The sequence below is a fragment of the Platichthys flesus genome, chromosome 3 (genome assembly GCF_949316205.1).
Source record: "Platichthys flesus chromosome 3, fPlaFle2.1, whole genome shotgun sequence".
NCBI classification, from domain to species: domain Eukaryota; kingdom Metazoa; phylum Chordata; class Actinopteri; order Pleuronectiformes; family Pleuronectidae; genus Platichthys; species Platichthys flesus.
Window position 1 is genome coordinate 14087757 of NC_084947.1, and position 26822 is coordinate 14114578.

A 26822-nucleotide genomic window follows, 5' to 3' on the forward strand; every position below is an offset into this window, starting at 1 on the left:
ACAGCTGAATTTTCCCAAGTGCGTTTTGTAGTTTAAGCACAATATAATAATAATATAACACAGTAAATTCCAGTGTGGCTCTGAGTGAACTGAGCATTGCTACAGTTTTTTTTGTGGACAATTTCAAAAATATTTCCTCCCCAGTAACCAGCTTTATCACTAATATCAACTCATAAAGCCTGAAACTAGTGTTTTAGGTAAAATTAAATAAATAATAATTTCCAGGATTAAAAGAACCCCCTAAATATTTATTAAAAATAATTTACTTATTTAAGACAGAGATCCCACGACTCCCTATAACCGCAGGAGGCCGCTGAAGAGAAACTAGATATTTCTAAATTCAGACTATCGATTAGTAATAGTAGTAGTACATCTTTTAATTTCATATTAACATTGGTGTCTGGAAGCTGCTCGAGTTTGTAAAAATAATCTGTTTAATAAATTAAAATACATTAATTTGAAAGAAATTTATCTGATTTTGTAAAACTTCTCTAGATGGCACGGTTGTCATATCAAACGCACATTCAGTACAAAAAAATCTTTAACTTTAAATTATTCATACATATTGCATATATATATATAACTTATATATTATATATAGAGAGTCATTCAAATAAGCCCCGCCTTTTCCGTTGAAGACGATTCTATGCGGAAGTGCAGTCCGTTTCAAAACATGTAGGGACACGATCGTCAGACAGACTCACTGAGATCCACTGTTCAACAGCTGATAGATATTGATATATAAAAATAGTTGATTTTGATCTACTGATGGTTATTGGATCGAGCTGGAGAAGGCGCTCAGATGATGCGAAACCCAGCTACGTTGTCTTACAGCTTTATCTGCTAACTTTAGAAGAGAGTTAAGATCGATGTACATTGGACCATACCGGCAGAAAAACTACTATTTTCACATTTAAAGACATTTCTACAGGATGGAGAATGGGGTCGACTCCTCCAAAGGACAGGGCTTCCTCTCTAGAATGGCTCTCAACGACAACAAGGCTGGTATGGAGGGTCTGGATAGGGACAAGATCAACAAGATCATCATGGAGTCGTCCAAGGTAAACTCAAACAAGTCAAAGTCACTTAATCAGTTCGTTCAAACACACATACTCCCAGTGACCAACACAGACTCACTTGTCTTACCAGCATCATACTTAACTAAGGTATGTGTAGAAAAGTACAGACCAGGCTCTCGTGAGCTGTGGAAGACGTGTGATGTCCACTGTTACAGATTGTGTCCAGCCTTGTGTGAAAGTCCCATATCCCCAGTGTGACACAGTCCTGGGACACTGTAGCTTTTCACGTGTCTGTGCTGCAGGATCTGTAATTCCTGTGATTCTGTGTTGTCCTTGTTGTTCTGCTGCAGGGATCGAGGTTTTATGAGAATGAGCGGAAGAGAGAGCAGCAGGTGAACCAGCGCATTGAGAAAATGATGCTTCAAAAGGCACAGATCACAGATCAGCAGCTCAAGATGGCTCAAGCTCAAGTGAGACATGTTGGCCTGTAACTGGTGACGTTGGCTTTGGTTTCTTTTATTGTTATTTAAAACACACAGGCCGATAAATGGGATCAGGGGTAAAGCCTACATTTCAAACATCGCGCTATAAGTGTTTGTGATCAAATCTCTCGGTGCAGGTGGACAGGATGGCCTCAGCGCTGGAGAGGGGTCGTGATCTAAGCCGTGCGATTGTGCATGTGGACATGGACGCTTTCTATGCTGCTGTGGAGATGAGAGACTGTCCTGAGCTGAAGGACAAACCTATGGGTGTAGGATCCATGAACATGCTGGTAGGTTGATATATTACTTGGGAAATGAACTGTCTTATGACCCAGTTTCCTTTTTTGCAAGCTGTGTAGGTGCACCAGGTATTGAACATGTCCAGAACACATTTAGCAACACAAGCAGGTCAGGGGAGAAATGGTAATTGTTAATAAACTGCGATTTTCTGAACTGCAATTCATAACAAGCAGGAATTGTTATCATGGGTGAAATATTTACTCCAACGTCATAAATCTTCAAACAGTAAGTCATATCATGACTTTGTAGGAATAAGTCATTATCACCTACTCAATTCTTATTGTGTTGAATTAAGTTCAGAATATTATACTGCAAAATTCGAGATCATTGATTTCAAACTTAACCAAATTTAACATTCAAACAAGAGTTTTGTACCAGTTTGCCTTCCCTATGTAAAAGTGCTTTATTTGGATCTCACCCTTTCTTTTTTAGTCAACATCTAACTACCATGCCAGGAAGTATGGCGTCCGAGCTGCAATGCCCGGCTTCATCGCAAAAAAACTCTGTCCTAACTTAGTCATTGTTCCAACCAACTTTGATAAATACAGAGCTGTTAGTGAGGAGGTAAGAGCAATGCCACAACACAAACACCCACACATATACAAGCTCAAAAACAGCTCTATGAAGCCCTTTTGTGGCTTCTTGCTTAAACTAACAGGTGCTCATGAATGTGTCACCCTCTGTTAGATCCGGCAGATTTTTGCCGACTATGACCCTCACTTCCAGCCAATGAGCCTGGATGAAGCCTATCTGGATTTTACAGACCATCTGGACCAGAGGCAGAGCTGGCCGGACTCCTCTCGTACACATCGCTTCCGCACCACCAGCACTACCACAGGCAGGGCTTAATTATACGAAAGTTATTATATGGTTTTATTGTTTTTTTATTTGTATTTTTTAGAAAATATGATAGAACACGTTTTGCATTTCATCTGATTATTGTATGAAACAATTTCTCTTCTGTAAAAAGGTGAAGATCAGATTGAGATTCACCAAGAGGCAACTCCAGAGGTGATCGACCTGTCTCCAGTGCTGTTTGAGGACAGCCCCAGCTCCTCTCCCTGCTTGCTGGGCTCTGACGCTGCTGGTAGTGGTGGTGGTGGTGGTGGTGGTAGTGGTGGTGCTTTTGAGGTGTTTGGGACGTCTCTGGAGGAAGCTGTGAGAGAGATGCGCTTCCGCATTGAGCAGAAGACGATGCTGACTGCCAGTGCAGGTGAGGGGGAAACTAATCGCACCCTTTATTGTTTCTCTTTATTTACAATTACTTTCCAGATTAATTCGTCAATATCATGTTTGTATGCATCACCTCCTCTTACTCATCCTCTCATGTTATATTTGATCCTTTTGCTTTTCTCTATGAGTTCTACAGAAGATTTAAAACATAAATTCTATTCAGGTTTTCCTCCGTCCAACCACCAACTTTACTTTTTTTCTGTGTAACCAGGGATTCTGCAGGTTTCAACAGGTTCATTTTAGACTTTAAGACTTTTTTATGACCACTTTGAACAAAATTTAGCACGACAAATTTGAAGGAATATCATAGTCACCAAATAATTTTTTACACTTCCCCATAATTGAAGATACACTGAAGTAGCCAGTAACAAACCTCAATTAAAAACCACAGCACCTTTGCAAACTACAAATAGATACAGTCGGAATTGATAGTCTCTAAATTACCACATTCACTCTCAGTGCACTCTAATCAATTCTGGCCGGGATATTAATAGACCGGTTATTAGTTCCACATTGGTATTTTATTACAGCGTGCTAATATCTGTATCACTGAGAAACCTAATATTTTAACATATTTATAGCCTAAAATTCATATTGCTGAATTTTTGACTTTTATTTCCCTGCGGAAACTCTCTGTAACTCCTTCTTTACAATACCAAAACTGCTAAACGATAATAATACAATTTTGTCTTGATGTTTAGAATTATGATCAACATTATGCACATGTTTTACCAGCTGCTCATCTGCAAACACGCCTCTCAGTCACATTACTCACTCTCCCTAGGCATCGCTCCAAACATGATGCTCGCCAAGGTGTGCAGTGACATGAACAAGCCCAACGGCCAGTACAGACTCCCGTCCACCAGAGCGGCGGTCATGGACTTCATCCAGAATCTTCCAATTCGCAAAGTACAGTGCACATTGATTGCTCAAACGAAAACATAAACAGAGCCTTGTGGGTTTGCCGATAAATAATTATGGAAAGATGTTAGAATGTAATCATGAGTTTTTGTGATTAATGATGTGCTGCTGATGGGGAAAAGGTTGTTGAAAGAAAATCTGTGGGAATGTTAAAAAATTGTGGAAATGTTTTTGGGTTTTCCTTCAGGTGTCTGGGGTCGGGAAGGTCAGTGAGAAGATGCTGAACGCTCTCAGCGTCAGTACCTGTTCTCACCTCAGACAGCAGATGGTGCTGCTGTCATTGTTGTTCTCTGAGACGGCCTGGCACCATCTCCTGCAGGTTTCCATGGGTCTAGGCTCCACATATATACAAAGGTAATGTCTGTTTATAAGATCAAACTCAACACAACCGATTAAAAAAAAAAAGAAAATTTCAGAAATAGAGATAACTCTCATGGTCTTTGCTTTCAGGCACGAAGAAAGAAAAAGCATGAGCACAGAGAGGTTTGTTTTTTAAAAAGGCATAAATTGACCCTGACAGGGTTTAATTTATTCTTTTGACATCTGGCCTCTGAACTCTGATATTTCCTTTATTGTGACATTGTATTCCTACAGGACATTCAGAGAGCTCAATACAGCTGAGGAGCAGTTTTCTTTGTGCAGGGAGCTTTGTGAAGATTTAGCACAAGACATGAAGAAAGAGGATCTGAAGGTAATGAATGTCAGAGCCGGTTTCTTGATGCAGTAACACTGAGCACATTTTCTGTACTACCAGGGGGAGTGAGAACATATAGCATTTGATCTTAGACACTGACCTGGTTACATCAGCCATGCATGTGGTTTTATTTTATAGCTGCAGCAGACTGAGCTCAGCTGGGTGTTGCCTCAGAGTTCTAGAAGAACAGTCTCAAAAGCAATAACAGACTGAGAGAATTTGAAAGCTACAAAATCAGAGTTTTGGGGTAAAACAAATCCCATTCCAGGCAACCCTAGAATTGCCCTTTTCGAAATCGATCAAGATAGGACGGGATGGCCCCAGCGTGGCCATAACCCCCCTGCCTGGGTCCCGATGTGGCCGTGATAGCAGGGAGGAAATGAAGGGCCATTAAGGAAACAGCAGGGGCTTCTATCAGCCTCGGAAATGTCTCCGTAGGACATGATCACATTACTATGAAAACGCTTTGTGGCGTGTTACAAAAATGCAATCTGACAAATCAATCGCTGATGCGACAGATTGTACATTTTTAAATCTCTTCTATTTATGTCCCATTGGTTATGTCACAGCTGATTTAAAGAAGGGATATGGATGTTGGGAAGGAAACTGAAATTATCATAACATTGTATTTTCTTCATTTTAGGGTAAAACGGTGACGCTGAAGCTGAAGAACGTTAACTTTGAGGTGAAGAGCAGGGCGCTGACGCTGCCGTACGCTGTCGCCACAGCTGATGACATCTTTGCCGTTGCTAAGGACCTACTGAAAACCGAAATAGAAACTGAAATCCCCCAGCCACTCAGACTGAGGCTCATGGGTAATAAGATTTTGCAATTAAACTGACATATCAATTAATATAACTGTCTTGAAATAAATCGAAATGTTCTGTGACACGCCCGCTTGTGGAAGTGATAACACAGACGGCGTTCATTTAGGAGTTTTCTCCGGATCATTTGTTTTTGTGCTCGTAGGTGTTCGAATTTCTGCTTTTGTCTCCTCTGATGACAAAAAGCCGCAGCAGAGGAGCATCATTAGCTTTCTTCAACCAGGCAAGACAGACTCCGGTGGCTACATCAAAGTAAAGCAGCAAAAGCCCGAGAGGGAGCATCTCTGCATTGGCTCCGTCCAAACGTGCACCGTCGACTGTTGTCCCCCGACGCAGAAACAGGAGGAAGTTCCTTGGCAGAGCAAGAAAAGGGGGTTAGAGGGAGGCCGGACGGGGGAGGAACCCCAACTGTCTTTCTTCCAAAGGGCCCATGCGAAAAGATTACAACTGCAGGTGGCAAGTTCAAGCACACAGGTGGAAGGACACAGGGAGAATCCACCTGTAATGACCTCCTTAGAGTCTGATGGTGAAGATATTCTAGAGCCTCCAACAAATGCCTGCGCGAATAGCGACTCTGATCTCATGGAAAATGAGCTGGAGGCCAAAGCATCCACATCAGACTGTGGTGCCACAGTGTCAAAGAGCTTCACTTGTCCAGTGTGTTTCAGGCAGGTGGAGACGACAGATTTAAATGCCTTCAATAGACACATAGACCAGTGTCTGAGTGGAACCTCAAGAGAGCCCAACCAAAGCACCGATCCGGACTCAGAGTCGGATTTGGACTTGGAGAGTTACCAAAAAGAACATGAGGTAAAGGAAAAATGCAGGGAGGAGCGCGAGGTCAGAGAGCTGGAGGCGAACACGGTCGATCTTCAACAACAACACAGCTTGAAAACAGATGATTCTTTTCAAACTGTCTTGTCGAACATTGAGAATAAAACTGCGACCTCGCAGCAGTTGCGCGGTGTCCTCATGTGCCCGGTGTGTCAGCTGACCCAGGACACAGACGACCTCACCGTCTTCAACCGCCACGTCGACCTCTGCCTCAACCAGGAGGTCCTGAATGAGCTGGGGGGACGCACGTCATCGCCCATAAATCCTCCTTCAGTAACAAATGGCAAGGCCACAGGTGAGTGTGTGTGTGTATCAAACACTTCCTCACTAATATCATGCAGCACTTTTATTGTGGTTCATCAGTTATGCTGCATTTTGTGTCTTTGAGGTTTGTCTGTATTTAACCTTATTGATCTACACTCTGTCAATATTTATTAGAGCCTGAGTGATTTATCGATTGGCCGATAAAAACGAGCTGATATGAGCCCAGAAATATCAATGACTGTGCTCATAATTACTGATGAGTTTATTTTACAGAATACCCAATGCAGATGAAATGTGCATTTATCGTTATATTTCACTTTAAAAAAAATGGTTTTCCTTCTAATCTAATCTAAGTTCTATATTATTTTTTTCTTTTTCTTTATAGTTGATGGGTAGACTTGAAAGCCTCGATTACGTTTTCTTGACATAAGGGATTGAGAGGGACTCATAGTTATCATTGGCAATTTTTCTATATTTATGTATATCAATCAATCAAATTTGATTTATTTAGCCCACATTCCCAGCACACAACTTGTCTCATGGGCTTAACATAATGCAAGATTCTCTGTTCACAACCCAACCAGAGTCAGGAAAAACTACCCATCACCTGGAGGGAAACAAATGTAGAAACGTCATAGAGAGCCACAAGTCAGGGATCTTTCTCCCTGGAGCTAAGCCGATATATTAGTATTTGAAGATTTTTACTTCTCAATATTGGTATCCGTATAAGCCCCCAAACAATCCACATCAGTCGGACAAATATGCATAAATCTGTGCTGATGACAGATCCTGTTAGTTACGTCTATAAGCTGGGGCTGTGTGATGTCTTCGGAATCCACAGAAGGAGCGTCTGTTTGAGAGAAAGTCTGTGACCTCTGACCTTGTTTTTTACTGACACCGAGTATGTGTGAGGAGTTTGTATCGAATCCTGCGGAGAAAACACATCTCGTTTCAATCCGAGGAGGGGGGGCTCCCTTTTCCCCCGATCTCGGAAATGGCCGAATCACTTTCTCACCTATTCATTTCCTACAATGAACTGCACCCATGGTTTCCTCTTAAACAACCCTGCCTCAGAGATTGCTCTCTTTATTTCCCTGAGGAGGTTCTGTAATTGTGTACTTCCTCAGTGGATGTCATTTTTTTTTGTCAGACAAGAGATAAAAAAAAAAAAAAAAAAGGTTTCTATCCATCTGTTCCTGTTCACAGAAAGAGGCTCACTCCTGCCAAGGCAAGCAAGTAAAGGCAAAAGCAAAAGGTGAGCCTGCTTCATCACATGTTGCTTCTTCACAAAATAGCGGCATATGACATTTAGCATGTCCCATATGAAAAGATATACGAGTTTACAGTTGTGCCAACATGTTTTAATCAAAATGTTGATTTCATGGTCATTTAGACAGGACTGTCCTTCCTCTCCTCCATCGAAGAAGGCTAAAGGCTCCGGTCCTGTCAACACCATCGACAGGTTCTTCAGGTGACAACATGCGCACATCCTTATCGGGAGAGCCAGGGGAAGTTTTCTCCACGTTCCCTTGGTGTCACTGCACAGGTTTCAATCGTGCTGTGGACTCTCCAACTCAAAGTGGATGTTCCACATCCATCATCTGCACCACTTCTCATTTGAGGGTCAAGGGGGGGAGTTGGAGCCAATCCCAGCAGACAGTGGACAAGAGGCGGGGTACGCCCTGGACAGGTCAGCAGCGTATCCCGGGGCCAACATACAGAGACAAATTATTTATTCAAGATTCAAGAGTTGTGCACAACAATTACATTCAAACCTACGGTCAGTTTAAAGTCTCAAGTTAACTTACTCCACTCTGCAAGTCTTTGGACTGTGGGAGGAGGCCGGGGGAGAAAACCCATGCAGACACGGCGAGAAAGTGCAAACTCCTCACAGAAAGAAAAAACGTCAGAATCAGGATTCAAATCTGGGAACCATCCTGCTGTGACACAACAGTGCTAACCACCATTGATCAAAAACATACGGTCTTAAAAAAAAATGCTTTTGTGTTTAAAATCACTGAAATAAGAAAATACGCATTTGCACTAATAAGCCTTGACAAACAACAATTTTTTGTTTTAAGTCTTTCAAATTAACAAACATTTTTAATGACCTTGTTGTCTCTCGATGCCAGTTCCATGTCAATTGCATATATTATGTTCCTGAAAATGAGCCTCATGTTTTTATTTGACTGTACGCTTGAATATTAGGATATTTATTAAACTCTATTTCCAAATGTTTTTTGAGCTATTTTACTCTGATATTTCCAGTAATTTCCATTTGTATTTATTACATGTTCCAAAGATAATATTATATATTTAATAATATAGATAAGAGAATCCTTCTATCATGTAAATCAATGTGGCAATAAATGACTGTTTTTATTATTTGATAATGAATCGCCCTCTCTTTGCTGTTTATGTTACTTTTGACCACAAAGCATGAACCCAGTGAAGCTGGGTGTGGATTAAGGTTGTTTTCAGACATGTTTGACTGCAGGGCTGCTGGTCTCTCAGATAAATACCTGCTGCAGGTGAAGCTTCCCAGTTGCCAAAAGCAACAGGTTGTGTGAATGTGAGCCTGCTAAAAAAGACTGAGTGTAACTCGTCAAACATCCTTGGACAAGCAAGTTCAACTACTTTTAGAGCCTTGTGTTGACCTTTGGTAAACATTGCACTGGGTTGTCTTATACTAATAATATTATCATGTTCCTGATCACTAGTCACGGAGCACAGGGGACGATTCATGTTAAATACACTCAGGAGCCAGCCTCTGAAGGGTGGGAGCTGGTGAAGCAAACAGGGATCGGCCCTCCAGTGTTTAGAAAGAAGCTGGACCTCGCATTTCAACGTTTGCTGACGACTATTTGAAGATGCCACCAACCTGAGCACAACACGTGCTCCTCTTTATTTGGTGCTTCTTTTCTCCTCGGGTGTTTTGCTGCCAAAGGAGTTACAGACGGTTTGTCGCATTAGACTAAGTCTGCCCTGGGTACACGCTTAAAGGACATTTAAAGCGCTTCCAAATGGAGGGGAAGGCTTCGGCTTTGAGGGCGGTTATCAAGAAGCATTGCCCGACCAAGGAGAACCTGGACCCCAGGACGTGGATGAGAGAGGAGGATGTGAGGGCCTTCTCTGACTTCATACTGAACAAAAACACGGACAAAGACATGGACAGGAGCTTTGACAACAAAGAGATGTGTGAGTACATAAAGGGCGATGGACATTCTCACTCCGTCATTTAACTTACAGCATTTTACCTGTTGAGGTCCTGACAAGATATTCAATCAATATAAAAGTTACGTCGGGGCCCAGCCCTTCAAATGAGCTGCGACTTGGAATAACTAAAACCAAAAACCAACACAATAGTAGACAGCAAGGCTGGAGGATTTGCATTCGCACTTATGTCACATTAGTAAACAGACAACAAGAAAGCACACCATAACACAAACACTACACATCATTTACACAATAGAGGACAATCCGCCATAAACTTATAGTGAGATCAAATAAAACTATGGACAATAAGGATGTATAGACATTAATTGACATGTGTACATTTTATATTGACATCAAGCATCAAGTGTTACCGTGTCTCAGTTACATTTCTACCATCATTAATTTGACACAACATGTGTTCAAATGCTGAAATCTTAATCATTTCATTGAGCTTCTCATTGTGAGTTTTGCAGTTGGGATAAGACCATCTTTTAAGATACTAAAATGCTGCTGGGCGCATTAGGTATCAGTGTTCTGTCACTAAGGAGAGAGAGTAGTGGATCTGATAGTAGAGCTGAATTCAGTATTTCAGTTGTTGCTCAGCAAAATGGATGAACCAGGGAACACTCATAGGCAAGTATGTGCCCAACTCACTCTTACACCTCCATTGGTTGTATTGAGAGTCTCATTTTATGACGTATATTTAATGTCCAGTAATATCTAACCACTATTTAATATCGGATAAATTATTTATACATTTATAAATTGTAAAAATATGACCACACAATTCTGTTCAGGCAAAACATAAAAAAAAAATAAAGAGGGGAAAAACCCCATCAAATAAATCGTATAGAATATATTTACTATGTTGTGTTGTGCAGTGCTTGATTCAGAGAGGGAGTTTATGAAAGCAGCAAAGAGGAATGACGTGCAGACCATGAAGAACCTTGGGAGAGGTCTGAATGCCAACGCAAAGAATGTGGTGGGTCCAATAAAAACAAACTCCCCTCTGCACCTCATTGCTCCACACTGTATAATACCACTTAACATTTCAAGGGTTGAAAGTGGTTCAACAAATGATTTACTTTACTGAGTGGTTTTCCTCAGCACAACAGGACTGCCCTTCACTACGCAGTGGCTGGCAAGAACAAGGAGGCCGTTCAGCTTCTTCTGCAGCGCAGGGTCAAGGTGGATCAGAAGGACAAGGTGAGAGGAACTGAGATGTCTGCGTGTGAAGAGTTGAACGTGACGATAGCATCACACTTCACATTGTTAAGTAAGAGCAACTCTCCACTTTGTGTTCTGTGTGTGACAGCACGGCGTGGCACCCATTCATCTAGCTGCCTGGTTTGGCAGTTTGGAGATCTTGAAATTATTAGTGCAGGCCGGAGCTGAGCAGAAGGTCGAGAACGAGGTAAAAGAAGCACAAACCTTGAGGCAGACACACAAGTACTTTTCTGTTGAGCAAGACGCATGAGCATATCACCCTGTACCTTTAGCTTTCAAATGAACTCTGACATTTTATTACTCACCTCTGCGGCCCAACCTTGAAATGCATTATTTAATTATTGAGCCTATGTATGTGCCTTTCTGGTCACTGAGCTCTCAGGTATGTTTGATTTGCATAACATTTTACTGCTCTTATTTGTTTAGTTCATTTTTTAACTCTTTTATCTAATATGTAACCAATGTCCTTTTGGTCATCTGGCTTGTCTGGTTTTTAATTATTGGACTTTAAAAAAGTTTGTTATTATCAAAATATCCTTTTGTTTCCTGGCTCAATTCAAGTTAAATTTTGTACGACACTTAGTGTTTGATTAAAATTGAATAATATAATTTTCTTCTGCCTTAGGAAGGACTGAACATTATGCACTGTGCTGCCATCAACAACCACACTGAAATAGTTGAATATATTGTAGATGATCTACAGATGAAAGAACTGGACAAAGATGACCTGGTATCAACCTAAGCCCTATTTTTTTTTATAAAAGCAACATAAGAGTCACTTATAGGACGACCAAGGAACACCCACTAAATGCTTCGATTGTACCCTGACTCTTATATTTCAGACAGGGCACCAGGCGTTTGCGTTGGCGGCAGAGCACGGATGTGTTGACATGTTACAGATGCTGATGAATCCATATGAAATGGCCTCCATGAAGCCCAACAAGGTGTGTGTGTGTGTGTGTGTGTGCGTGTGTGTGTGTGTGTGTGTGTTGCTCCTGTTTAAACACCCTTCCGCCTGAGTGCATGCTTCTGTGACACACCTGCTGGAGAGCTGAAAGTCAAACACTCTTTGATACGAGCGGTTTCCCTCCCTCCCTTCTGCCAGAGAGGCGACACGCCCCTGCACTTAGCTGCCAGGAACGGCCACTTGGACGCCACACATCTGCTGCTGCTGAGCTTTGATACCCGGGATGAAGTCAACATGGTAGACAATCAGTGTTAACATGCTCTCTATCACGGTTTGCTTTGTGACGAGTGTGTGCTCCGGGGCCGATCCAGTGCTGCATGGTGGCTCCGCTTTGGGATCAGTTAAGATGTATCAAACATGTGCTGGTTATTATCCTAGAATAAAGTAAACAGTGCTGTGGATTAAACTCCAGCTCTGACTGGGGATGCTGGATGTTCTGCTGGACAGATTCTGCTGACAATCACAGTCATGACCATATAAAAAGGGTCATCCAGCACCACCGGTACTTTTAACTGATGGATCCTCTGTGACACAGGATGGTGAGACAGCTCTGTACCAGGCTGCAGACAACGCTCATGAAGAATGTGTGCTGGCCCTGCTGGAGGCCGGCTGTGACCCCAACATCGCCACAACGGTACAGTAAAGTACTATTCTGATGCTCTGATCCCTCTCTAGTGGCCTGATGCTTTTAATGACACTGCTCCCTTCTCCTGTAGGTCAACTGCAGCGCTCTCCATCCAGTCTCAGAGAGAGGCGACAGATCGCTTGTCCAAGTCCTGTTAGAATACCAAGCCCAAACTGACTTTCAGAATCAGGTGAGCAAACACAACCTAGGTGGCAGTACACTAATCCACTGTCCAGATGCTTATCAGTGTAATTTTATTATAATCATTATTTATTATTGATGCATTCCCTTCTGGACTCATGTAACAGGATCTTTTTGCCCTCAGAACCTAGAGGTTCCTCTCCACCTGGCAGTGACCAACAGTCACATCCCCGTCATCCATTCACTCCTGCAAGCTGGCTGCAACGTTAATGTCACCAATAAGGTTTGATCACTGCACTCACACACTTAAAAAAAGGTGTCAGCCGACGTAAACCAACATTTAAGAGCATGGGTAATGTGTTGTGCTGTTTCGTGTCTGTACTCTTAGAGGTCCCAGACTGTTATGCATCTTGCTGCAGAGCTGGCCAGGTTAGAAGTTGTGGACATGCTTCTTAAAGCTGGGCTGGATCTGACCATCAAGGACAGGGTAAGAATTTAAACCAAAATTTGCTATGTAAATATGTGCCCTTTTTACACACATTGTTTTATCTTGATCAAATCCTCACAATCAGAAGATCTAAGGTTGGATAAAAAAACACAAAATGACTAGTTTGAGGCATAACATCAGCTTGCTGCATAGACAAAAATAAAGAATCTCATTCATTATTGTGCTTATTCAAGTTTGTGTATTTTGCTGTATGTGTTGGGTGTGGAGTAGCAGGGTAAAACCGCTCTGGGTGTGGCAGCCAGAGCGAATGAGGTGATTATTGTGGACATGATCATCAAAGCAGAAAGATACTACACCTGGAAGTTGGTGAGAGATAACGAAATTACTATTTTCATTTGTGCTATTATCCGTTCTTGTAGCTGTAAAAATCAATCATTCTGATCAATACAAATGATTCATTTATTAACGTCACATTTCTGAATTAGCTCTTCTAACATCTAATTTGTCAGCCAAAAATGTAATTAACGATATTCCTGATTCCTGTGTGGCATTCATTTTCCGAATCACCTGCATGACTGTCTTTCCAATAATCGCTCTCCCCGGGCCCCTTGCGCTCTCCGAGGCTGGTGGCCTTTATCAATCTGCTGACATGATTTAATTGCCCTTTCAGAGCAACCCTGGGCTTAATGAGAGCGTTCATAGCGAGTATCCGCTAACGTTTAAACATGACCACCACAATGATACCAGGCAGCTCCGTTCCATGGCCTGGCGCCTGGCGTACGAGCTCCTGAAGCCGGGAGACTGGAAGAAACTGGCAGAACACTGGAACTTCACTAAGGAGCAAGTGTGGGCCATCGAGGAGCAGTGGACAGGTGTCATGACTCACAATGACCATTCAGGATTTATCACTCTGCTTCAGGCAACTCACTGAAATATTCTGTTAGAAATTCAGATGCCTTACATTTTTTCAAACAGACTATTTTATTTTTCTATTTTATATTCTGATAAATGTTGATTTCAGAGGCTGATTTTTTTTTCTTGACTGTAGAGTGTTGTGCTGTTGTCCTCAGGTCAGCAGAGCTACCATGAGCATGGGAACAGGATGCTGCTGATCTGGCTCCACGGTGAGCAGTTGGCTCAGACGAACCCAGCAAAGGAACTCTACCACAGCCTCATCTTGACAGGGAGCAGGAAAGCTGCAGGTAAAATCAGCTTTATTTTAAAACAAATATTCTTAAGAATATATGAACATTTAGCTCTGTTACCGTGGAGGGTTCATAACAGAAATGTCGATTTGTCTTGCAGATAAGATTCGGATGGAAGCAGAAAGTATCGGCCATAAGAGCTGCAGCATATCATGAGGATGAACAACATTTACTCCATGTTTACATCAATTTCATCTACTCCCGAAATAATTTATTTGTATATAAAAAAAAAAGATTCTGCATCAAATAATGGACAAATGGCTTGGGTTTAGTCAACAACCTGTGGTCTCAGTCAAAATCATCACTATCATCATCAGCACAAATATTTAAAATGATGTGGTTTTACACATGACAACCTCACCTGTGCATAATTTATATTAAAAACATTCACTGAAATAAATGTTGTAATACTTAACTCTGCCACTGTTCATTATTCATAACTGAATAATGTTATGAATCCACATGTGCAGTTCTTAACACCTGTGTCCATTTGCATTTGCATCCATGGCATTTCACATTCATGAAGGGAAAGTGAAAAACAAATGTTCAATTCAAATGTAGAGACAAAGAGCAAATTCAACACTTCAATATAAAATGGACCTGAGGCCAATGCCAGGATAACGATTTCTAACGTAGTTGCATTGGGTGTGTTTAATCTTAGTTCTAATCAAGCTGAGCATCACTTTCTGACAAATATGCTGGTGTGGTCAGTCAACTACTTTGATGGAGTGAACATGGCACGTGCTGGTTTGTGGTCTGGAGGGGCCTCGGCCTCCGGTGGAGCCATGGCCATGTTGGGTGGAGTGAGGAAACTTTGCAGCCGTGGCCTGACCGATTGTGAGCTGAGAGAATGAAAGAGAAACAAGAGAAAAGGTAAACGCACTATAAAACAACGTGGACAGCTATTCGCGGCAGTGCAGACTGTTTCATACCTGCGTCACAGGATGATGACGTTCAACTATCACAGAGCTCATGGGCGGAGCCACACCCGACACCTGCAGGTTGCTGCGTGCAGTCTTGCTCATGTCAGCTCTCCCTGTGACTCGAGCAGTTATGGTTTTCGTGGGTTTCTGTTGACTGGCTGTCACAACCCGACCACCGACCTGAAACAATCAACAGTCACATCAAAATGGAATTTAATGTGTGGTGCTTGTCAACCTAGTGATGGCAGTTTTTTGATGACATAATTACGTAGCAGTTACTCATCGTGGACAGTAGCCTGACTACAATCTAATGCTAACCTGTTTGTTGGAACTTGCAGCGCCCCCGAGTGGTAGGAAGCTGTGCACCACTGTAGTGGGATGGGGAACTTCTGATCTGGCCACAGGGACACCAGAACCCAACTGAAAAGGGAGATCATCAGTGAAAACAGGAAGAGGAGTGAGATTAAGTGCAAGTAACAGATCATCATAGAACAGTAAATAAAAAGAGATTTACTAAGGAAAGAAGCAAACAATACAACATAAGAGTTTCTGTTTTAGTGGTATCTACCTACATCTTTGTAAGTTGAGTGTATCACCAGAATTGGTATGTCAGGGTCTCACCATATCCTCTGCGCCACAATGGGAGGGAGGGTCCGGGCGGTCAAAGTGAACGGGGCTGAACCGCGTGGAAGAGCTGGGATACGCTTTACGTTGAGCCAGTGCAGCAGAGCCAGGCTCATCCTGAGGAGGCTGAGGATCTGTACAAAAAGAAAGGTTTATAAATTGTCACACTCTGACAGAACATATCCTTGATACAAGTTTGTTATTACTTCAATGTCTCTTTGACGTTTGAAGATATGTTAATAACTGACTGTATAACTGAGCAAAGTGCCAACTACACACTCCTGCTTTGGCAAATTAAAAAGTTGGGTGACCATTATCAATCCAAAACCCCTCTCAACTATCTGTACTTAAGAAATAGACTTAAAGTCACATCATGCCAATTCATTTTGAGTTTGTCTGGTTGGCAAAGATGTGCAAGTAATGAGAGAAATTAAACATAAATTAAGACTTGTTCAAAGCAATAGAAATGAATATTGAGTTAACAGCCCTGTTTGACAGTAACATAGTCAAATACATCTCAGGTTGCAAGACTCATTACAGCTGAAAGCAAATGGATGAACAGAAACGCACAGTGATCTGTGTGCCATGAAATCTAAAAGTCAAGAACTCTGCACAGAATTTCTTGTGCAGCTCAACATTTTTTGTTTGAACACCGGAGAAGAATTTTTACCTGATCTGAGGAATCCTGACTTTTGGTGGAAAAAGCGAATGAGTGCAAAACCACCATGAAACCATTAATCTATCCTGGTTGCTTTCAGTTGGACATAGTGGCGAAAATGGTGCAGAGCGAGCATTTAGGTCAAGTACTAGACTGATGACACTATAGTACTGACACTTAAATGCTCTGTGAACCATAACAGTGTTGCACCTCATATTTGGGATACTCCCGAATAAAGAAGTGTGATCGTCTGCTTCTTCCCTCAGCCAAGGACGTTATGTTTTCATTTCAACCAGTTTAGGGAACTGATATTTGTCATTTATCCTGAATATATCCTATTGTCAAATATCCTGTATTGTCTGTTGAGATATCTATGTTTCTCTGTATCTTGTGACTATATTTTACCTATATCCTGTGAATAAATATTAGCTGTATAATCTATAAAATCAATAATGCTTATGCTACAACTGTTTCTTTTCTTGGAATGATGTCTATCTTTTTGACTCAGACACAGGGTTTGCACAACAAGCACAGGTTCTCAGAAAAGAGAGAGGACGTGCCAGAATTAATACAAAGAGGTGTTTCATGAAACGTGGTGAGAAAAAGATATGAAATCCTCCTCGGTGTCTAATCTGTGTCTCTCCGATGTAGCTCTCTGTTGGCCAAGGCCACAGTAGTGGGACACCTGGTCAGTTGAAAGTGATGTGCTTGCAAAAAACTGCACTTTGAGGAAACAGTATACATAACTGAATTCCCTCAAAGAAAAAGACCCGCCTCTGTGCTGCACCCTGTGTCTGATTATATATACTGTGGACTTAGGATGTGGGTGAGCTTCTTCTCGACATGATCCAGTGAACCTGGTGATGTGTCCGGCAGAACCCCAGAGACTCTCTGTAAGTATTTCATTGTTTTACAATAAACGTTCAATTTCCAGAACTTCATGTACAAGTGTCTAATTATTTCTTCTCAAATCATGGATCAACAAACACGCTTGTCCAATCGCCGGAGGCGAGGTCAAGTTTAGTGCCTGGCGACGACATGTCCCAGGCTCATTAACCAAGTGTTCACAGCATTGACATTTTACAAAATAATGTTTAAAAAATGTTACATTGGAACTTAGGAACTTATCCAGTGACACTCAGTTCCACATCCAGGTTATAACCTGTAAAAATTACCTCTCAGTCTCATCACACCATTAAGTAAGTTAGTAAATGACACAAAGAAAAGGTGAAAGGCCCATGTCCACTCATCTAATTCATCAATCTACAAAACTTTCAATGGGACAAAGGCTGAGCTTTAATGGAGAAACGGTTTTAGTCTTGTTTGTCTGTTCGTTTCCTTCATGACAGCTGCGTTAAATCAATACAGCACTGAGAGAAGGGGAACAATATGTTACAACTCGTTTTGTTTAGTTGCTGCTCTTCTGATGAGGACAGATTGATGTTCACTAGAAATAGGTTTGTGTAAAGGTCTGTTACAGACCGTGCTGATCGTGAGCTGGAGGTTGCTCAGGCGGTCCCTCTGTAGTGTTGAACATGCTGAGAGCCTCCATGTTGAGAGCACACACGCCCCTCATGAAGGCTTTCTTCATGGACTCCTCATAGCGCTCTCGCTCCAGTCGTAGTCTCTGAATCTCGGCCTGAGCCCTCTCTATCGCCTCGCAGTGCTGCGGAGACAGGAAGCAGAGAACAGAACCACATCGGTTTATATGGCACTTTCATTTTGAGCATTTGTATCCCACCCTTGATATTCACCTTTAACACCATCAATAACACTTCAATGAACCTTTACTTCCATTTTCTTTGTGGTGATTTCACTGCAACCATTTCATTTACTTTAGCGTTGCTTTTATTTACTGAAAAGCTGAAACTCTATGTTTTTATAACATGTAACTGAATTAACCTTTAAATATAAATCTATGTATGAGACAAAGCAAAACCAGTAGCTGTAGTGGGTTTCACTGCAGGTGACTCAGCTCTGATTCTCCTCTCTGAGTCACTGACTGACAACAGATGCTGTGATTCATGCAGTAAAACACATCTGTGAGGTTGAGTCAAGTATGAATTCGGCAGTGCAGCATCGCCAAACACCTGCTGTTCTGTACGCAGGTCCTTGTTTACCTCTGCCAGCTTGGCCTCATACTCAGCAGACAGTTGCGCGCAGACCTCCTCAGCCCTTGCGCGACAAGCCTGCTCCACCTTGACCTTCCAGTGTTTCTGGATCAGAGCGTGCCAGCCCAACCACACCTTCTTCTTCAGCTGCTGGTCGTAGTGCTGCTGTGCTACCTGAGCAGCATAGGCCTGGCAGGAAGAAACCACGAGACCAGGAAAATATTCACCAGAGAATAATTACACCCATAATTCATTCTCTGTGCAGGTGCAGTGCCTTTTCCCTGCGTTGGTCGTTTTATCGCAGCTGAGACAAAAATATGAGTCCCCCACTTAGTTTTCCATTTTAAAGAAAGAAACACACATTCTGTAAATGCAGGAGAAAAAACTTTCACAGACATATTTTAAACACGCTAGTTCATCAGTGCACTGACAAAATTCCGGGTGGGTACATTTTGTAAGAGAAGATATTTGTGTCACAAACAATTACACTGTACTGACAGTAATCTCGAAATTTTAAGAATACTACTGCATTCCTTTACGCAAAGAATATACATAAATAAATAGTTAATTAATACAAATTAGAGACATAGACTCTGGTAATGAGTAAACTATGAAAAGAACGAAGACAAGTGTGTGTTGTTCAAGATGTGAGAGTTTGAAACTTATAAGAACATCAAACACTGAGAGTGGGCAAACATGTCGGCAATGAAATCGACACAAAAACCCACAACCACCCCCACCCCCACTGTAAATATCGATTTGAACTATGTACCTCTTCTTTGGCCTCGGTGTGTCGAAGTCTCCAATGTGTGAAAGCCCTCATCTTTTCCATCTTCTCTTTCTGTCTGTCCAACACCTGGCTCAGGCTCACAATCACCTGAGGGAGGACACACAACAAGTCAGTACAAAATTATTCTGTTATCATTATTTTGTTAAATGTTCATAAGCATTAAAGACAAAAAGTTAGCAAAGGATAAATGTATGAGGCTAAGTCATGTATTAAGCCTACTTAAGCCCTACACTAAAACTTCACAACAATGAAAACGACTGTAAATCAAACCTCAGTCTGGTCATTAATCCAACAAACCACATCATGTACTGGAGGAAGTGAAACCACGTGCAGTCACCTCATCTTTTCTCTGGTTTGATGTCTCATAGGTGTGGAGCAGCTCCTTCAGGCTGTTCAGCTCTGCCTTCAGGCCAGCTGTCTGAGCGGCACACCTCTCCTTCTCCTGCTTCATCTCCAGCTTGTGTTGCTCCACGAACACATGCTTCCACCTCCGCAGCTCCCTCAGCACATTTGACTAATTGGGTAATGGACAGTGGGACAGACTTGGTGTGGTCATTTCACCGCTTTAGCAATCATGGACAAAAAAACCACACATGTGAAGTTGTGTCATAATAAGACGAACAGATGAGCAGTAGGGTTTGTGCAAACTCCACACGATCCAAAAAGGTATTTACAGACTAAAACGTGCCCAACACCCACAAATGTAAACATGGTTCATAAACCCAAAAATCTCAACACCCTCTACTACAGTCATTTGTTCTCTATTGACTTTTCCCAAGGCCGGCTCTACTCTTTTATTAGCTCTGCTTGACAGATCGCTGGTTGTCATCTGCCCTTCATGAATGGGCTGTACAAGATCAGGAGAAAAGGGCAGGAAGGACGCCCACATGCTCCACAAGTCACTCCACTGGGAAACCCAATTAAAAGGTCACTGCTTCCACGAAGAGTAGAGCTGTCATTCAATTTAGAGAGACTCAGACACATGTACATTCCCTTTATAAGCTTTGACCTCTTCCTCACTGCAACTGTCAATGTACCTGTTCCACAGCATTTCCTGCAGTTAGTTGTATTCTATGGGAAGTAATTACAATTGCAAATTTATTATATGAAACTTTTTCCATCATTCGCTACTTTGTTTTGTAAATGTATGTCTGAAACACTAAATATATATGTCAGATACAGCATCATTTAATTATTTGCTTTTGAGATTGCTCTATTTAGGCTTCATTAATCTGTCAAAACTGCACCATAGATTTGACCACTTATGCGAAACTCTTGATTATGATTAAAATACCAGTTTTCAAAGTAAATCAAAAATGTGATGTCATGGCTTCATTCATCAAGAACAAACATGTCAGCTCTGACTTGTTTAGCTGCCAACTGCTGCATCTCAATACCCATCCCTGCTCCTTTATGCACACCACGTTCAAGAAGTTATTACTCAGCTACGTCAGAGCACCTAAATATAGCCGCACAGTATTATTTATGGTCCGCTCTTAAGCAGACAGCAAGTAAGAGCCAGTAAATTGACGAGAGAGCAGATCAACCTTCAGATTGTTACTCCACGTGTCCAGAATGTTCTCCATCTTGCTGATGTTCTCCTCCGAGACAAACATCTCTGTCACAGCCGATGCGAGGGGGTCCGGGCTGTTTGGCCTGGACCTCTTAGTCGCCGCCTGCAGCCTGTCAGAGGCAGCGTCTGAGAGCAGTGACACCCTGCCAGACGAGTGACCCCCCATCTCCTCAGCTGAGAGGCAAAGAGAAAAGGTGATGGTCTAGATATTTCTGAGGTTATTTTATATTTAAAAGAAATTGATATATGGTTAAATAGCACATACAAGTATTTTGCTTCTTTATAGTTTTGATTAATTTTTACCATGAAGTTCCCTGGAGTGTGTGGAGGGCTCAACAATCAAGGGTGAGGCCTGTGTTGATCTCACGCTTCTGCTAGAGTGCCTCCCGTCTTTAGCTTCCGTGGAAGTTTCTGAGGGAAGACAAAAGAGAGCCGAGGGAGGGGAGTCAGCAAGAAGGTCGCAAAGGTAAAAAGACCAAAAGGACACTTTGACACGGGATAAGTGAATAGAAAAAGGCAAAAGTAAAAGATTGGAAAACAAAGGACCCTTTCAGAAATAAAGAGGTAATGGAAAGAATGCTGATTAAGGTGAGCGCGGTCCTCATCCAGGAATGCATTAATGTCAATATCTTAATTAAATACTGCAGGGAGAAGAGAGAGAGAGCCTGCACTCTAAAGAGCAGTACGGGCAGGGCGCCAGGAGATCATTACCAATCAGCCCGTCTGCTTTCTCCATCCCTGTGCATTACTCCATGACAGTTAAAGCACTAAACCTCCAATAAGAGCTACAGCTGGAGCGGGAGCTAGCGGGGGAGCGTGCTGGGCTGTTTAAAATGCAGGCATCGTAGGGAACAGAGATTGGGGGGGGGTACAATCTGACGGACTGATATCATGTACATCTTGACTAGACTGGTTCACAAGCTAAATAAAAAAAAAACGGGGCTGATAAATACAATTTCTTTTTCATGTTGTGATGCCAAGTCCTATTTGATGGATGATCATCCGATGGGGGCTCAAGTTCTGTTTCTGTCAGAGGGGCTTAGTGAAATGTGTGTACGAGTGTGACCTGCACACAAGAGGAACCTATGATACCTGCTGGGAGCTGGGATTTGGTGTCATCTTTTCTCTGGGACTTCCGACTCTCTGCAGACAGATGAGAGACACTCAGCCGCTGCAAGTGAGCAGTGGTGAGCGTCTCAAACCTAGGAGTGACCACAGCGGAGCGGAGGAGCTCCTCATACTCATCCTGTTGATCCAGAAACAGAAAAAAAATCCAGTGAGACCAAGTGTTTTATGATAACTATTACAGAGGCAGTTATTTTTAGAAGCCTGCTTTTATTTTCATAGTTTCATAGTATTATATGTTGCAATCAAGCCAATTGAGGTTGATGACATTTCAGTCATCGTCATCAATTTTGACAAAGAGTGTATAAGAGGGTGAAAACTACAATTAAAGTTAAAGTTACTGTCCCTATTGAAACATCACCTGATGTCACAACTTTTGACTTCTTCTTTAATTCACTAACCACAGTTAAAATACTTTACCATGCAACAGGCTGATTTAATAAGATAATTCATGTGTATTTCCTTTGTAAGTGGACTTCATTGTTGGTTGAAACTGGGCATATCTTTGAAACTGGTATGACTGGCCCGAGTTGACTTCAATGTGTATAAAAGCACAGAAACTGTAAAAGTATGGTTTGTTCATTTTATCACCTGAAGCTCAGAGGACACGGAGCTGCCATGATCCGAGTCCTTGGGCAGAACAGGACTGGTTGGTTCCTCCTCGTCTGATGACATCTACACATGCACATACATGACAGGTCAATGAAACACCAACAACAGCGTGAGCTAACGTCAGGTCCCAGTGTCTAGCCCTCTATGTTAGTAACACATTATCATTTTCATTAAAAGGTAAACAGCAGACAGACGAAACTTAGTTATATATTTCTACATAATTTACTGTATAAAGAACATACATGTGTGTAATGGAAAATGTGACCATTATACCACACTATATATTATCTCTGCTTATGCATACTATTTCTGATTGTGAAAATGTTCAGATGACATTAGAGCCACAAATCTGACTAGGTCTGTCTCCCACCACCAAGACTTCGAATAAGCCTTCAACCAGTGGCCAGGAGGCCTTCAGCATGTGTCTGTGTCTTTAATTAGCTTATAAGAAAAACAGTCTGAAAAGTTTCAAGCCTCAGACTCCAAGGCAAACATCTCACTTGCTAAAGGTGAAAAACAAAAATGGAAAGACTCTTTGCTAAAAAAGAAAGTCAAAATGTCACTAAGAATGCATCCATACTACAGTATATTCCCCCCAACTGCATGCATATCAAAAGCATGGAGTATCTGATTTCAGGCCCTGCCAACAGCAATATCCATTGAAAACTGAAGCCATTGTAAGCATTTCTCCAGTTTTTGAATCATTATGAAAAGCAGGAGTTATCATTCCATGCCATTACTCACAAGTAAGCACTCTTATGTTTCACAGGAAAAATCTAAATTGCAATATGTTCGACAAAAGTTAATTTTCTGGGTCATCTGATCACAGCAGAGGGCAAATCCCTCTCACATATTAAGACTAGACAGAAGCTGATGAACAAAGACTGGACTAAGAGCAAGCACCTTCGAGTTCCATATGAGCAAAGAGAAACCTTCAGATAATGTAAACGATGGTGGAGATATTTCACCCCTGCTGGTGAGGTAATCATTGTTTGTTTCTACCTGAGAAAAATCCCTATGGTTTTCCATGATTTCTGTTACAAGTGTGATTTCTAGTAATCAGACAGTGAATTCTTATAATTCTAATAATAGTGTTTCTGTTGCTTTAACTGTTCTAAACGATTTGCAGGACTGTTAACCTTTTTGTGACTAATTCTATATAATACTTTGTAATGAAGTCAAATATTTGAGTCCCAGTTTAACTTTATGTTTGAGCACATCTTTTGTTTAATCAATTTAAGTGCTCCTATTTGATCTGATTTGTAAACTGTTCGTATCCTAAGGTTGTGAAGGTAAAATATTCAGTTAGTAATTGTTTTCTTTGTCATTCCCTCTGCAGACAGCTCATCGCACACTGTGCGACTGTCTGACCTTCCTTGCAAGGAATAAGATCCTCTTAAAAGACTATTACTCCTGAATCTCTTTATTTCAGATGTCTCAACAGGTCAAATTCCCATCACATGTGGAACTAAAATATAAACTTGATGAAAGAAAGCTGAAAATGGTTCCAATAATGTTCAAAAAAACATAAACACGTGATCGCATATAATGTTCAGTAACATGATATTCAGTATACAAACATTTGAACCAAGCCGGAAGTTCACTTGTGACAGTGAAAACACAACCGATGCTTCAGGTGCAGTTTCTACACAGCAGTTACAGATGCAGAACACGGACAGTCTGTGGCTCAGTAACGTGGACTATCTTTACATTGATGTAACTGCGGAATCGGGAGGTAACTTTAGGGTCGCACATTTAACAGACAACTTATCGGCTCTTTAATCTGTGAGATATAAATTGAGACATATTAAAAACCGCACATAAGATTCAAACAGCCAATAAAACAGATAGATGAAACATGAGACTGTTAGTTTGCTCCACTTTCCTGTTTCGGGTTCGAATCCCAGGTCATGACCTTAAATCTGCACTGAACACAACCCGCTTCCTTATCAGTAACCTAATCGGACTAAGTCTGTGCAGCGACTAGTTCTCGCTGTTGACAACGATCCGCTAACTTAGAACCAAGCTGTTCCCGGACATGTTTACCTGGCAGATGTAAATACTGCTTCTTGTTCCCACAGGCTGCCTCACTGCTCCTTCTCCAACAAGTTATTCGTCAGTTTAAAACAGAGCTTGCTTTGCCGTTTCAAACCACTCGACTACACAACAACAGACTCTCCGATTGGCTACTGTCTCTGGAGCTTCCTGCCAGGTCGTCTCTGATTGGCTGATATGTTTTCATGGCAACGGTAAGCGGAACAACGCTCAGCTCACCAGCTGCTCCAAACAGTGTCCAGGAAGTACGATCTCAGTCTGCTGTGATTTCTGATCGATAGATAGATAGATAGATAGATAGATAGATAGATAGATAGATAGATTGATTGATAGAGAGGGAGAGATAGATAGATAGAGAGATAGAGAGCGATAGATAGACAGATAGATAGATAGATAGATAGATAGATAGATAGATTGATAGAGAGAGAGAGGGAGATAGATAGATAGATAGATAGATAGAGAGAGAGAGATAGATAGATAGATAGATAGAGAGAGAGAGAGAGAGAGAAAGAGAGAGAGAGAGAGAGAGACGGATGGATGGATTGATTGTTCAATTCATTGATATATCTGTGGATTCACCACCAAACGTCTCATGATCAGAATCCAAGCCTGAACAGCTCTATGTGTCAATATTTCTTGAGTCATTATTTATTTTTTCAGGCAAAAGGCAAAACGCATGCAACACTTCAAAAGGCATGTGCTCGGAGCTGCTCAGTGCTGCTTTTCGGTCCTAGAAATTGTATTTTATATTTGGTACTTTCAGGGGTTGAGCAATCCTGGTTATTATTATTATTTTTCAGGCTGTTTAGTAAGGACTTTCTTTTGGCCTTGCAACTCTCGCTCGTTTCGCTAATCCGTGTCATAAAAAAATCATGGATCAACAGAGAAAAAGGCAAAAACTGATGGAAATGTTTTTATTGCATGGTTTTATTCTAATTTCTTATTTTGAAAGTGGGGTTTAAATGGAAGGGGGTTCTGTGAGAGGAGTTGTTGTGGAATGAAACGGATAATAAACGGGTGTGATGTCCCGAGTTAATGACCCTCTCTTGTGTCCTCTTTCGGCCGAGGCCTGATATAATACGACAACAACACGCTCGGATACACAACTCATATTTATGTATACATTTTTACAATAAAACACTTTGGGAACCCCTGCTCTAAAGGCAAACTTAAATAAGCAGACCCGCTGCTTACCAGTATTAAGACACATATGGGAGATTGGCCTGATGGCTTGGCAGTCCCCAGACATGGGCAGATTTCAGAGAAGAGACATATGGTTCCTCTCAGCCGAGCTGTGACCAGTCCTGTTGGACCGCGGCCTCCTCGCCACCTGGCAGTGAGTACATCATTGCCTGAAGGTGTCCTGTCAGCATTGTCATGAGGGAGACCTGTGTGCTGACTTTGAAAAGGAGGAGGAGAGGATGCATCATTGTGACAGTGGTGACAGTGCAGTAGTGTCCCCCAAAAAACGTGTTTACAAAGTGTTGTCTGCCCTTGAATCATACTTTCAATCTGACACATTTTATGTAGAAAAAATTTATATATTTAAGAAATGAACAGGATGAAAAATTAGTGCCAGCAAGTCCTGGCGCAGACACCCCTCAGTGCGCACACACATTTTACTATTACATGTCTTGACAGCTGAAGCCAGCTATGAATTTGAACCAGAATCGTGAGGCACAGAGGATAATCCTCGCTGCTCTGTGGGGAGAGGAGGTTTCCCGTTGAATGACAGGAAGCTGTGGCTCCCACAGATTTTTTATTTCCATTTCAGAGCAGATGATTCACATGTTTTGAAAGGTTTCGGTCTGACGTGTTCATCCCAGTTTCTCTTTTACGGTGATTTCTGTCATCCCTTCCTGGCTTGTAAGGTATGCTGCTTTTTTTCAACATGCAATTGATGTTGAAATACAAATTTCCTCATGCCTCTCTGCATTTGTTAAAGTTATTA

The 26822-nt window shown here is 41.7% G+C and overlaps 3 protein-coding genes across 3 annotated transcripts; 2 read left to right on the forward strand and 1 right to left on the reverse strand.

Annotated features, from left to right (window-relative positions):
• The first annotated feature begins 675 nt into the window (after window positions 1–675).
• Window positions 676–8930, forward strand: polk (polymerase (DNA directed) kappa). Its single transcript, XM_062382122.1, has 14 exons — window positions 676–1061; window positions 1370–1489; window positions 1639–1791; window positions 2234–2365; window positions 2489–2639; window positions 2772–3014; window positions 3819–3943; window positions 4143–4309; window positions 4406–4438; window positions 4550–4646; window positions 5293–5464; window positions 5619–6602; window positions 7778–7826; window positions 7965–8930. The coding sequence occupies exons 1-14, from the start codon at window positions 933–935 to the stop codon at window positions 8044–8046; spliced, it is 2637 nt and encodes an 878-aa protein (XP_062238106.1). The 5' UTR covers window positions 676–932; the 3' UTR covers window positions 8047–8930.
• Window positions 8931–9387: 457 nt separating this feature from the next.
• Window positions 9388–14637, forward strand: ankdd1b (ankyrin repeat and death domain containing 1B). Its single transcript, XM_062384644.1, has 15 exons — window positions 9388–9769; window positions 10669–10769; window positions 10895–10993; window positions 11103–11201; window positions 11640–11744; window positions 11857–11958; window positions 12120–12218; window positions 12517–12615; window positions 12698–12796; window positions 12932–13030; window positions 13136–13234; window positions 13466–13561; window positions 13866–14067; window positions 14266–14397; window positions 14501–14637. The coding sequence occupies exons 1-15, from the start codon at window positions 9595–9597 to the stop codon at window positions 14554–14556; spliced, it is 1662 nt and encodes a 553-aa protein (XP_062240628.1). The 5' UTR covers window positions 9388–9594; the 3' UTR covers window positions 14557–14637.
• On the reverse strand, window positions 14580–24989 carry poc5 (POC5 centriolar protein homolog (Chlamydomonas)). The gene is made up of 13 exons (XM_062384640.1): window positions 24863–24989; window positions 22796–22879; window positions 22172–22325; window positions 21383–21490; window positions 21054–21253; window positions 19844–20020; window positions 19489–19593; window positions 18726–18905; window positions 18088–18271; window positions 15945–16081; window positions 15642–15743; window positions 15333–15503; window positions 14580–15242 (listed from the first exon to the last, which is right to left on the reverse strand). Exons 2-13 carry the CDS (start codon window positions 22877–22879, stop codon window positions 15108–15110), a joined length of 1737 nt encoding a protein of 578 aa, XP_062240624.1. The 5' UTR covers window positions 24863–24989; the 3' UTR covers window positions 14580–15107.
• Window positions 24990–26822: the final 1833 nt, after the last annotated feature.